Source organism: Panthera tigris, chromosome E3, assembly GCF_018350195.1.
Source record: "Panthera tigris isolate Pti1 chromosome E3, P.tigris_Pti1_mat1.1, whole genome shotgun sequence".
Lineage (NCBI taxonomy): Eukaryota > Metazoa > Chordata > Mammalia > Carnivora > Felidae > Panthera > Panthera tigris.
Window position 1 is genome coordinate 40,201,600 of NC_056675.1, and position 13,029 is coordinate 40,214,628.

At 62.4% G+C, this 13,029-nt stretch overlaps 1 protein-coding gene across 1 annotated transcript in view; it reads left to right on the forward strand.

Annotated features, from left to right (window-relative positions):
• UNKL (unk like zinc finger) overlaps positions 1-13,029 on the forward strand; it is a 36,613-nt gene that overhangs the window by 18,732 nt on the left and 4,852 nt on the right. Inside the window, exons 9-10 of the mRNA XM_042970827.1 lie at positions 3,054-3,116; positions 6,219-6,360. Of these exons, the coding sequence (XP_042826761.1) occupies positions 3,054-3,116; positions 6,219-6,360 (205 nt within the window). The remainder of the gene's footprint in view (positions 1-3,053; positions 3,117-6,218; positions 6,361-13,029) is intronic.

A 13,029-nucleotide genomic window follows, 5' to 3' on the forward strand; every position in this document is an offset into this window, starting at 1 on the left:
CCAAGCGGTGACACGGCCATCCTGCGTTCCCAGTGGGTCAGCACCCAGTGTCCCCCCACGCCCCGGCACGCGGGGGTTCGATCTGATCCCGAGTCCATGGAGCCTGAAGACCAGACAGACAGCTCGCCCGCTGCAGCCCTGCAGGGTCTGGCGTGACCCCTCCTCGCCCCGGTGCTGACGGCAGATGGGCTCCCCTCACCCTGCAGCCTTGTCACGGGCCCGTCCACAAGGAGGACCGGGCTGCCCCTTCACACCCACGCTGGGCCTTTGTCCCTCTGCAAGCCCAGCTGGCGTCCTCTGGGGGAACCGAGCAGAGCAGAGCTCTGGACCCCCAGGAGCATAGCCGGGCGCTGGGTGTGGCAGGAAGCTCTCCCCCCCTTCCCCCCCCATCTTAGTGGCTCCCAGGGGACCATCCTGGTCATGGGCTTAGGTGGTGAGCACAGGGCCACCAGCTTGACCCCCCTGAGGGCCTAGGGTGAATGGAGCCTTGGGGGGCGGGGGTTGTGCCTCGGAGGCCACAGCCCGGGTGCGGCGGGTGACCCTGTGCCTTGGATGGCAGCAGAACAGTGCCCACCCCTGCGGGCGTGGTCTAGTGAGGGCGTCTTTTATGTTCTTTTAATTATTTTGCAGTTTAAAAACCCTACTTGCTAAGGGCGCCTGGGTGGCTCAGTCACTTAACCATCTGACTCTTGATCTCAGCTCTGGTCTTGATCTCAGGGTCGTGAGTTCAAGCCCCGTGGCTCACGCCCAGCACGGGGGCCTCCCTAAAAAAGGGGGATGGGGAATAAGTCAACCTGCTAGGACACAATGGGTGGCGGGTGCCAGGCTGCAGGGGGTTCCCCGCGGGTGGAGACGAGAGCAGCGTGGAGAGCACACGGTATGCCGAGTTCCTCAACGGGGTCACGTCGCAAGACAACCGAAAACACGTATATCGCTCTCTGATCCCAGTTCCTGACCCAGAGGTCCTGAAACCCTTATAGCTTCCCAAGGGGATAAAAATACCTTGTGTTTCAGGGTGCCTGGGGGGCTGAGGTCACGATCTCACGATTGGTGGGTTCAAGCGCCACATCGGGCTCTGTGCCGACATCGTGGAGCCTGCTTAGGATTCTCCCTCTCCCTTTCTCTCTCTGCCCTTCCCTGCTTGCGTGCTCTCTCTCAAAATAAATAAACTTAAAAAAAAAAAAAGATTAAAAAAACCCACCAAAACCCTCTTTTGTTTTGCAGAGGTGACTCTGGGTGGGCTCCTCGTAGCTCCTGGATGCGGGCTGGTCACCGGAAAGGCCAAGCCATGGTTAGAAGCTTGGGACTTTCTGCACCACCTGACATGATCCGGGGCAGGAAGGGGCTGCAGGTGGAATTAAGGGGGTGAGCCCCGTGAAAATCGCTGAAGTGTGGGGTGTGGAGAGCGTCCGCACTGGCGACATCTCCATGCTGGCGGGTGGAGGTCCCCAGCTGCACAGGGACAGTAGTGCCCGCACTCGGGGCCCTCGCAGACCACACCTGACATGTCTCTATCTGAGTGTCTGTAGTCTTTGCCGTAGTGTTTATTATATCATGTAATAATCCGGTAAACGTAAGTGCTTCCCTGAGCCCTGGGAGCGGTTCTAGAAATCGGCCAAACCTGAGGAGAGAGTGGTGGGAATCCTGATTTGGAGCCAGTCGGTCAGAAGCACAGGTGACAGGGTGGGGTGGGGGGTTGCCATCTTCAGGGGCCGACCCCAGGCAGAGGGTGTGGCCCAGCATCAGGGAGCCTGGGGCAGGGGTGGCCGGAGAGGGGCCTGGACGAAGGGGCGAGGTCCCCACAGGGAGCCCTGGGTTGCAAAGGCAAACAGAACAGCTTCAGGAAACGCGTGCTTGGCCTGGAGGTATGTTCAGGTCTGTGGTCAGTGACTTCGGAGGCCCTCACCCCACCCTGCAGGTGGGGTCACTCTGGACAACAGAGGTTCAGGGAACTCGGAAATACCAGCACGACCTCCGGGTTGAGCCCGAGGCCAAGTACTGCGTAGAAGGAAGGGGCCCTGGGCAGGGCCTGCGTGGACACCTTTTCTTCCTCTGCCCCTGGTGATCACTCTGGGTCCTTCTACAAATCCAGAAACCAAAAAATAAAGGAAGAAAGGCCAGAAGGACCTGAAATACCACTACAAGTTAACTTACCGTAAAAGTAGTCCTAAAAATCAGAATCTGATTTTGTCCTTTGATCTGAAGGACATCTGGGTCTGTGGCCTTTGTGTTGATGTTTGACCTGGGGGAGCCGTGGTCCTGAGCTCTGTGAGCAAAGCCATCATTGGGCCCGGTTTTCCTGGCAGGTGGCTCGTCAGTCAAGATTTCTGTATGTGTCGGAGAGGGACAAATGTTTCCCTCTACCCTTTCACGTTCGGTACGGGGCCTCTGCAAATTAAACTGATAAAAGATAAACAGGACAGAAGCCTTATTGCTTATCTGTACAGAAGGTTTGGTGGCGAGGAAGTAAAGACCCCTTTGGGTCTAAGCAGACCTGGCGGCTCATAAACTCTTTAACAAAGAGCAGTAGATCGTGGAGAAGGGGCCAGACAAAAGGAGTTTCTGCTTCTGGGGAGGTAAATTGTGGGATGGTAAATGTGTGGGGAAAGCGATGTCGGATCAGGGTTACGTGGACGTAGTCGGGAGCGTCTGGTGGCTGAGGGTCGTCCTCTTCCCGGTGTGGGAGAGGCGAGGGGGTGCCTTGTCAAGGGCCAGCTGACACCCCGCTTTCAGCATTGTCGGTAGAATAATCCTTTGCTTCGGGATAGGTCTCCCCAAGACTTGCCCGGCTCTCCGGGCTCGGGTCTCACGACCTCCTGTCGCAGGGGGCACAGAGCTCACCCCCTCCTTCACACGGACCGGCCCGGAGGTTAGAGGTCAGCGTGCAGGTGTAAGAGACAGACTTGGGAGAACGGACAGAGGGTGGTAACTGGAACGCCTTTTCTGTTCTCTGAGATCCCCGGGCTCAGCGTTTTCTCTCCGGTGCGTGAAGCGGAGGTGTCTGTTTGTAAACCGTGCTGCTCTCTTCCAACCTTGGTGCTTTCCTGTTGTAGGCGAAGCGGAGAGAGTCACCTGCCGAGGGCAGCCACAAGGCCGCTGAGCAGGACAGCAAGCAGGTACCGCCCGGGGGGCTCCCGCTGTCCGCAGCGGGGCCGCCCTGTGTGCTGGGACTCTCGCACGTTCCCTCTTGACCCAGAGCCCTGTGCTTGTCCGTTCGGGACGTAATTATGTTTTCACTTAATTCTTAAACTGGCCTATTCCACACGTCTTTCGTCTCAACGTTCAAAACGTGTTTGTGTTGTACTTTGGACACAACAAAACCAAAACCTCCTGACGTTTTCCCCACGGGGAGTACGGGGCGCCCTTCGCAGCCGCCCCTGGTGGTCCGTGTGTGTCCGGGGGCTGCCCTAACAAAGCCCCGCGGACGGGGCAGCCCCAACCACTCACCGTCCGGAGCTGGGAGTCCTCGTGTCGGGGCCAGTGGGGTCGGCACCTCCGAGGCTTTGCGGGAGCTGCCTCTGCCCTGGGCCCGTACGCAGCCGATGACTCCCTGTCTCATCCTGCTCGCACCCCCCCAGCCCCCTGGCCCCGGGTCTGGGTCTGTCTCCAGATTTCCCCCTTTTCATAAGGACCCCGGTCATTGATTAGGACGGCCTCATGTGAACTTGATTTCCCTGGTAAAGACCCCGTCTCCGGGTCAGGTCACGCTCTGGTGTTTTGGGGGTCAGGACCCCGTGGAATGAGCTTCCGGGGACACAGGGCGGCCCACGACTGCATCCAAGCTGCATCTGGGCCAGTGTCTCTGGGGGCTGCTGTAGAGACTCCCTGCTCCCGTGTCACGGCTCAGGGACACGTGCACACCTGAGGTAATCACAGGCTCCTGCCGTGAGTGTCCTCCACGTGTCCCCTCCGGTGAGGCTGCCGTGGCCTCAGCTGAGGCTTCCCTGAGCCCGACCTCGGTTCGGTGGCGCAGTTCCCGAAGGCTCTTTGGACCCGCTTGCCCGTTTTAAGCAACACTTTTGTTCTGGCCACCACTGCTGTCTGTCCCCGTCCCCATAAGACAAGAGGGCCTGAGCCTCTGGGAGGCCTGGGGTGCGGTGCAGGAGGGCAGCAGGGGCCCCGGCCCCCCCAGGCCCAACACATTGCTATTTGTCACTGGCCCCTGTTGTCTTCCTTCTCCATTCCTATGCGGGCGACACGCCCGGTCCCTCTCTGCCCCGGTTTGCTTGGCGCTCACCTGAGGCCACCCCCTCGGGACTCTCCAGAGTGACCCCGACATTCTTCGTGGCCTCGGGAGCTTTGAGATCCGCAGAGGGGGAGTTGAGGGTAAACTGGAACTTTGTTATCTAGCAGCGTTTTGGAGAGTAAAGTGAATAAGATGTTCGTTGCGAATCCGAAGCAGGAAACGTTAGCGGCCACGGAGCCAACACACGGGGGCCTCGGGACGTGGTGCTGCCACTGCCTGATGCGTCCTCACGTGCTGGCAGCCCGAGGAGCCCGCGTGGCTCATCTACAGGTCCCCTCCCACCTGCGCCCGGAGACGCCCTCCGTCCCACCCAAAGCCGGGCTCCGGGGACCTCGAGTGCCCGGTGGGAGGACTGGAAGGCCAGCAGAGGGGCACCTGGCGTTTCCCTGGGACCCTCCGTTTGAAAGGCCACGTGGCCAGAGGCCGGCCCTCTGGGGACCCCTCCCTCGCCTGTGGGCCCCAGTCTGCCCCGGCGGGGGGACGCCCCAGCCCCCCCAGCCTTGAGAGCGTCATTCTCGGTTTTCGGGATAAAGCGTCCCCTGACGTCTTTGAGAGACACAGTTCCTGCACTATGACTTTGTGGGCGGGTGAAGTCACAGCAGCGCCTCGGGCCCCGGCTCAGCGTTTGGGCTTGGCTGTGAGGTGTCTCGGAGCGTCCTTGTTGCTGCCACCCTTCCCGCCTCGCCCGGGGCTGCTGGGGCGGGCGGGAGGCACCCCTCCCTGTGCTGAGGAGACGGCCCGCCCCTGGGCCTGAGCCCCGGGAGCACCAGGGACTTTGGCGTCCGGACTGATGTAGTTCGTGTTAATTTTACGACAGCCTCATACGCGCGGTGACCGGCCGTCGCGGGGTCGGTCACCGAGGGCCCCTCGTGAGCAAGGCTAGCCGGCCGGGAAACACTCAGAGGAGCTTTGCTGTGTGTGTTCCTCTCTCCCCGCCGCTCCCCGCGCAAAACCTATGTTCATGTGTGGGTAAAATTTCACTTAAGCCGACAAACTAGTGAAATCCTCCCCCCTTGTGGTGGTGGAGCTCGCCCCCCCCCCCCCCCCGAATGAACTTCTGCTGGCGCATTTTGAAGCGAAACCCAGACGCCACACGCTTCCCTTTGGTGTGGCTTCTGGGCCCCGGTGTCACAGCGACCTCGGGTGGGCTGCGGACGCAGCTGCCGTGTGTCGAGCAGCCCCGGCCTGCGGCTCTGTGCCGTTTGCTTGGGACGGTGAGGTGCCGCCCAGACCCGGCTGGCTCTCCTGGGCTCTTCTGGGCTGCTCTCCGCAACTCGGATAACGTGCGGCGCCCAGGCTATTGCCTGAGTACCGAGAGGTAAAAACCTGAGATCGTACGGCCGTTTTTGCTTTTGGAGGCCGTGTGGGCTCCCTACTTACGTCTTTTTTTTTTTTTAAATAAACTCTTTTTTAATGTTTGCTTATTTTGAGAGAGAGCGAGCCAGCCCGGGAGGGGCAGAGAGAGAGAGAGAGAGGGAGAGAAAATCCCAAGCAGGCTCCACGCTGTGAGCTTGGGGAGCCTGACACGGGGCTGGATCCCACGAATGGAGATCGTGACCTGAACTGAAATCAAGAGTTCGACGTTTAACCCACTGAGCCCCCCCCCCCCAGACTCCCCTCTGGTTAGGTCTTTGGGTGGATTGTGTTTTGCTGTCCTAGATCAGCTGTTGGCAGCCATTTCTGCAGAAAAGCTCCTTGGATCAGACACTTTCTAGATGGATGTGTTCAGTCCCTGATTAGCCAGCCAATCTTGATTGCAGCTGTCTTGCTGATCGCAACCAACTCGGCCTTTAAAGCCCCCCCTAGAGCATTTGGAAGAGTCGAACTTCTATTTTGCTTTGGGGATAGAAGTCGGACAACCGTCCTGTCCGTGACCCTGTGCCCTTCTGCTCTCCCCCGGGTCCGCCGTCACTGCGCCCTCACGGCGGCCGTTGTGTGTGCACACCCGCTCACCTCGTGTGTCTTTGCACAGAACCACCTGCCGGTGTCCACAGGGGCTCATCCGCTCGCCCCCAGCCTGGGTTCCAGCGTGGCATCCAGCGCCGGCTCTGGCAGCTCCTCCCCGGCCGCCCTGCCCTCGGCTCCCCGCACCCACCCGCCTGAGCCCACCCCAGGTAGGTCTAAAACTTCCCTCGCGCCTCCCCGACTTTTCTTTGCGCTTACGTTGTGTCTTTTCAGGACCCGCTGCACGCGTGTTTCGGTCACCTGTCACTTGGCTGTACTGCCCATGACCTAGAAACCCCCGCCCCCTGCGTCCCTGGGAGTCACAGGCTGCAGAGGGGACCAGGACCCTTGGGCCAAGGCTGTGGCCCCTGGTCACCAAGACCAGGGTGGGAGGGGTTTGGGATGCAGCCGAGGGCAGCGGCACGGCTGAGGGGCCCTTAGCCCCTGGGAGTCCTAGAGGGTTTGCGGACCGATGAGGGGAGGGGCTGTCCTGAGAGCCGGGAAGAGGGGCGGGCACGGAGCTGGGGGGAGACCCGGCCCCCAGCCCCTCAGGCCATGTCTGGCTGCACCTGTGGACGCTTGTGTCGCTGAGCTCCCCAAAACCTGCATTTCTGTCCCGGCCAAGGGAGACCCGGCAAGGGCTCTGCTCGTGGCGTTTCCATGTCCTCTGCGCCAGGGCAGGCTGGGCAGGTGTGGCCGCGGGCAGGCCGGGGAGGCCGCTGCGGAGCGGTCTGCCCTGGGGTACACGCGTCCTGTCCACCTCCTTCCTGGTGTGGGGCGGGTGCCGGCTCCGCCCACGTTCCCCCGTCAGGGCACCAAGTCGATGCCAGAGCTGGCCACGTGGTCGGGCCCAGGGTGGTATTTCCCGCCCGGAGAGAACTGTCCGTTGCCTACAGCCCAGGATGGCACGCACGTTGTTTTCCATGCCTCAGCACCTGTGGACGCCAGTCACGCCACTGGCCGTGGGGTCGTGGCTGAGATGCAGGTGGGGACGACGGCAGCCAAGGCAAGGGAGGAGAGGTGTCCTTTCAGTGGCCATTTAGATGGCAAATCTTGGGCTCGGGCCATCAGAGCACCCGGTGTCCCTTGTGCTGATGTGAGGGATGCCGGGCAGGCGTGCTTGACCTTGCTACCCGTGTCGCGGCTGCCTCCTGGGGCACTTCTACCCATGTGGCGCTCGAGGCTACCACCCCTGTGCTCATTCTGAGCTGCAAAGGGCCGCCTTATTCTGGAACCCCGGGGCCTTGTGTGGCCAGGCACGTCTTCCTGCACAGCCCCAGTGTTCTTGCACGGGCTCCACGGTGGAGCTGTCCGACTGCCAAAGAACCCTCTAGAGTCCAGCCTGCCCAGCCCTCTGAGGACAGGGTGTCCTCGATGAAACCACCCCTCCCCCTGCTGGTGTTTCTGAGCCCTGACCTCGGTTCCTTGCCCTGCACACTCTTGTGCCTCCCCCCCCCCCGACCCCGCCCCACCAGCTTCCCTGTGCTGGTCTTTTGTGGAAATCCTGTCCACATAGGAGTGAAGACTAAACCGACTCTTGCCCGGGCTCTGCCTTAGACTAGGGGAGTTTGTTCAAGTCCTCACATACTTCATAGGGTGCGTCCGTGTGGGTTCTCTTTTAAGCAAAAACAGGCACGTGTGTGTTATTTTATGTTGACGTGGAATTGGGGTAGAGCGAGGTGTCCTTCCCGAACCCCAGAGGCCTCTGGGCTTGCGTGCTGGGCTTGCGTGCACTGGGCCTGGCCGGTGGGCTTGAGAACTCAGCCCTCAGACTCACGCGCGCCGGCAGAGAGCAGAGGCCAGGGCGGAGGCTTGAGGTCACTCTGCCCTTGTCTGAACTTGGGGCCAAAACACAGCAGGAGGGCAGCCGGAGCCAGCCTGGCCTCTGAGCAGGTTCTCTGCCCACTCGAGGGAGCCGAACAGTTCGTTGTCACAGAACGGAGATCGGAACTGTGTGTGTCTGAAGGGCTCCTCCAGAGCGCGTTAGCCTCGAGGCGCCTGGCTGACTCACACGCGGTGGGGGACCGTCTGGTGGCGCGTGGGGCGCCTGCGCACAGGAGTCCTTGGTTACTCCCTGGAAATGAGCCGGAAAGCCATTGGTATAAATGGCATGCTTCATTTTGTTGTTTTGTGTTTTATGTGTAAAAAACACGGTTTTTAAAAATAAGGCTTATTGTCTCCAGTTTAAGGGTAGTAACAGTCAAGTGTGAGCATCGCGGGAAAGTAATTAGGAGAATGAAGTCCCTGCCACCAATCAGGAGAGGCCGTCCTCAGCTCTGCTCACCTGAGCGGGCGAGAGCACTAGATGCACCTGTGCCCCCTGGGGTTGTGTGGTGACCCACGGGGGCCTCTGCCTGGTTCCACGCGTCACCATCTTGCAGTTCATTCTTTCATTAACATAAGTGTTTCCTGAACCCAGTGCCCAGAGGCGAGGAGGTTAATTCCTGTTCAGGACCAACACGGTCTGTTCACAGAAAACTGCTGATGCTAAATCCTGAGCTGCTGCCGCAGTAGGGGCCTCCTTTCTCTGAACACGCTCTTGAGATCCCCAAATCATGTGCCAGTTAACAGGGGCCCCAGCTGGGAGAAGTAACACACTCCTCACAGCTGCCCTCTGGTCCCCTGAGGGCGCGTCTGGGCTGTCCTCCTGCCGCCGAGGACCCCAGGGCTCAGGGGCGCCTGGATCAAAGATCCTGCTCTACCTACCTAGGGCCTAGCGGGTGTAGACCGGGTCCTTTTCTGCTCGTAGTCTGGTTCAGGCTATATCATTACTAATGCAGTGACTACAAAGAACGAGTAAATTCTAAAATAAATAGGTGCTGTTTGCAGACTAATTGTGTATTCGGTGGTTTAGTGGAGTCATTTCAGGGCCACTTGACAAGAGGCCATTTCCTTTGTCTCTATGAGCAGGCTGCCGGTGAAAATAGTCCCCTGCGGAGCTGGTGGCCTGGGGTGGCCGCGGGGCTGTGGGCAGCTGACTCTCCGTGACCTCCGAGGGCAGAGGTCACGGCTTGTTCGCCCTGACCGCTGCCTCGTGTGCGTTTTCACCTGAGCGGGTCCGCCTGGAGCCAAGATGCTTCCTTACCTGAAGGAAAGCGGCCCTGCCGGGCGAGGCCCCCCGCGAGCACCTGGACCCGGGCTTTGGGCTCGGCGCCGGGAGGGGCCGGGGCCGGTGACGGCGGGGGGGGGGGGGGGGCTGCGCGCCCGGCCGGGGGCCACACGGGGGGCCAGGGGGTGGGGCCGCCCCCCCCTCCAGCCCAGGACTCCGAGCGGCGGGGCCGCCCACGCACACCTGCTGGCTGGCGCGCACCCCGACAGGTGCGGCGGGGGCGGGGCCGGCGGAGTGGGCGGGTTGGCCGGAGGGTTGCGTCACCCGGGGCGGCCCGGCGGGGGCGGGTGTAAGGCTTACGTCACCGGGGGCGGGACGGACCTGAGGGTTACGTCACCCGGGGGCGGGGCGGCGCAGGGAGGGCGGGGAGCGGGCTGCGTTTGAATCGGCGGCGGCGGCGCGGTAGACGGTGAGTCAGCATCGTCAGCCCCGCGCCGCCAGGGTGCGGGTCGTCGTTATGCGGAACTGGCTGTGCACCCCCGGCGAGGTGAGAGCCAACCCCCTCTCTCGATGCACCTCCCCGCGAGGCCCGCGAACCGCCCCTCTCCAGGTGCAGCGCACCCCCACGTGCCAACCCCCCCAGGTGGGGTGCGTCTCCCACCACCCCCCCCTCGCTCCTTCCCGCTCCCCCGGGGGCCTCCTCCCCAAGCGCGCCACCCCTCGCCCTCCCCCCTCCTCCCCAGGTGCACACCTCCTCCTCTCCAGGTGCTCCTCGGACCGGCTCCGGTCGCCCGCCCCCGGGGCCGAGAGTGACCGCCGGGGTCAGCACCGGGTTCCGCGGAGGCTCTGCGAGGAGGCGAAGGCGAACGTCCCCTTTCTGGGCACTGCTCGGCAGAGGCGCCCTTTGGTCCCCTGCGTGGGCGCGCCGCAGGGCTTCTGGGGGGGGGGGTGGCCCGCGTTACCTAGCCGAGGTGGGTCTTTTGCTTCGCGGCGAGGACCGGGTTCCTGCCTTGTCCTGCCGAGAACCGTCGGCTGCACCGTCGGAAATTGAGGCCGGTGGGTGGGTGGGTGGGTCTGTCAGGCGCTTCACCCTGCGGTCAGGGCAGGTCGGCCTGCGGGGTGAGGGCATCCCGGCCGCGGCGGGCGCGCGTGTTAGGAGCGCGCCCGGCGTCGGGGCTTCCCCGTTCTGTCCTGTGTGCATTGTCCCTGCGCGTCCCTTGACCCCGAAGGACCGCGTCGCCTCTCGGATGTGCTGTGTCATGTCAGGGTCGGGGTTTTGCCAGGGCCGTTACTCAGCAGTTCTCCCGCGATTTCTCATTAACATCTGGGCGGTTCCTGGCAGTTGGGCAAGGCGGGTTTTGGGTCAGAGGCAGAGCTTACGTAATTCGGTTCATCTGGATCTTGAGTGTTAAAGCCTCTTTGAAAGTCAGCTCTTCCTCGAAGAGGACATCCCAGAAGACCTGGGTCTGAGTCAGAGAGCCGAGAGGTGCAGTAGGCGCGGGACCACCGCAGACACCCAAGCAGCCAGGGCACCCTGGCCGCGGCCGCTGTCCGGTGGGGGCTGGCTCCTCCGTGTCGCTCTGGGCCAGGGGGCTTCTTTGTGCTGAGTCATGGGGCGGGGGTCGGGAGTGTGATAAGCCGGGTCTTTCCAAGGTGAGGAAAAGCTCTTGCTTCAGCCTGTTTTCCTTGTCCGTCTCTTCATTTCTGGTTTTGTTATTCAGAAAGTGGTTCTGGAACTTTGTTGGCGTTAAAGCACACCACCTGTCAGCCCCTCCTGAGACCCCAGGTGCTGAAAGCTAGATCCGTGTCGTCAGGCCTGGCCGGCCTGCAAATCCGGGCCGGAGGCTGAGGGGGCACGAGGGGCCAGGGCCAGGGTGGGGCAGAGCAGGTGGTGGACAGGTGGGGGTAGAGCAAGGGGTGTAGTGCTGGGGGGACGGGGAGGGCAGGGCGCCCTGCACCTGATGCTGGTGCTGCATGGAGTGGGGACAGCCCCGCGAGTTTTGGAGGCCCAGCAGGCAGTCTCCCAGGACCCCCGGGGCCCCTGGAGGCTGCACCTGGCTGCAGCCTGCATCAGCTGAAGGGTAGAGGAGAGGCTGGGGTGGGAGGAGCCTGGCCACAAGCGTCCACTAGCACGCCAGGGACATGTTCTTGGTGGGCAGTAGGACTCGACCTGCGGGACTGGCCTCCTAGAAAGGTCACTCTTGAGACAGTGCAGGTGGGGGACGAGGGGCAGCCTGCAGAGATGGCTGGAGCTTGGGGCCCTCGCCGGTGAGGGTTCAGGGAGGATGGAGGGGCCGGGGGCTCCTGGCTTCTGCTCGGTGTCTGGGCCCTCGTGTCCCCGGAGTTTGAGAAGCTGATGGTGAGGCATTAGGCCCTCTCCCTGGTAGGAGATGGCGAGGTGCCCTTGCTGGGAGATGTCGGTGTCTGAGGGTTAGGGCTGCCGAAGCCAGGCGTGTGTGTGTGTGTGTGTGTGTGTGTGTGTGTATGCATGCGTGTGTGTGCACGCTCATGGAGCAGGGACGGGACGGGACGGGCCAGGCCTCCAGGGCTGAGAAGTCGGCCCTAGTGGAGGAGGGTGAGGGACCGGGTGTGAGGGTGGGCTGCCTTTGACCCGGGCCCGGGGGCATGGGTGCCAGCTGGCACGGCTTGGCAGTGGTTTGTAGTGAGGGGGAAGTAGGAGGTCAAGAAAGTGGGCATTGGTCAGCAGGGGGTGGGCCTGAGAGCAAGTGGGCCCTTCGGGCCGTTCACGGCAAGGGGAGACGGGTCTGCCTGGGGCGGTGGGGGGCGGCACCCAGCAGTTCTGGGCCCTGGGCCTGCGGAAGGTGCCTGGTACCTGGAGACGATGGTTGCCGGGGGTGTCCATGGCCCCCATTATTGTGGGGTAAGTTACGTGCCCCCAGAGAATACGTCTCTGTTCTGACCCCCCTCCCCCCCCCAATCTGTGAACACGACTGCTTGGATGCAGGCTCTCCAGGTGCAGTCAAGGTAGAGTGAGGTCATCGGGCTGGGCCCTGATCCAGCGTGACTTGGGTCTGAATAAGAAGGTACTTTGGAGCCCACACGGGAGGCGGAAGGTGGGGTGGTGCATCCGCCAGCCCCAAGCAGCTAGACTGCGCCATTGGAGGGAGCCCAGCCGTGCGCACGTTGGTCTGGACTTCCGGCGCCCAACCGTGAGAACGCGTGAGTCGGTGCTCGCTTGGGGCGGCCCCTGGACGCAGATGCCCCTGTGCTCCTGGGCGTCAGGAAGAACGAGCCGGCTGCGGGCACCTGCTATAAAGGAAGGCCGGAGGATCGAGCGTTGGGAGCCCCCCGTGGGGGCCGGGCCCCACAGGTGGGCGGGCGGTGTCTCCCCGAGTGCGAGGGCTGCAGAGGGGGGGCCTTGGTGCCGCAGCGGGCTCCCTGGGTCTCCCGGCCTTGGCCTCTTTGCTCTTCAGAGTGATTGGGGGATTTGGGGGTTCCGGCGCATGGGGGTGCCCGGACCAGCCGCCACCCTTCACGTTCGCCTCCTTTTGGGATGAGTCCCTCGCGAGTCCTTAAAATCTCTGTTGGAAGAGTATTTCCTTTGGAGTGGGCAGGCCCGAGGCGGGCTGGGGTTCGTGCTCCTGGCCGTGGCTGTGGAGTGGGCGCGGCAGTGGTGACGAGACAGACAGACCTCGCCAGGCAGCGCAGTGCTCTCCTGCCCAGACACTGGGTCCCCATGTGTCCCCTTCATGCGCCGCAGAGGCCAGAGCCAGTGGCTCGCGGACGGCAGATGTGCTTGCCGCGCTCTGTGAACTTAGGCAGCAGGGGG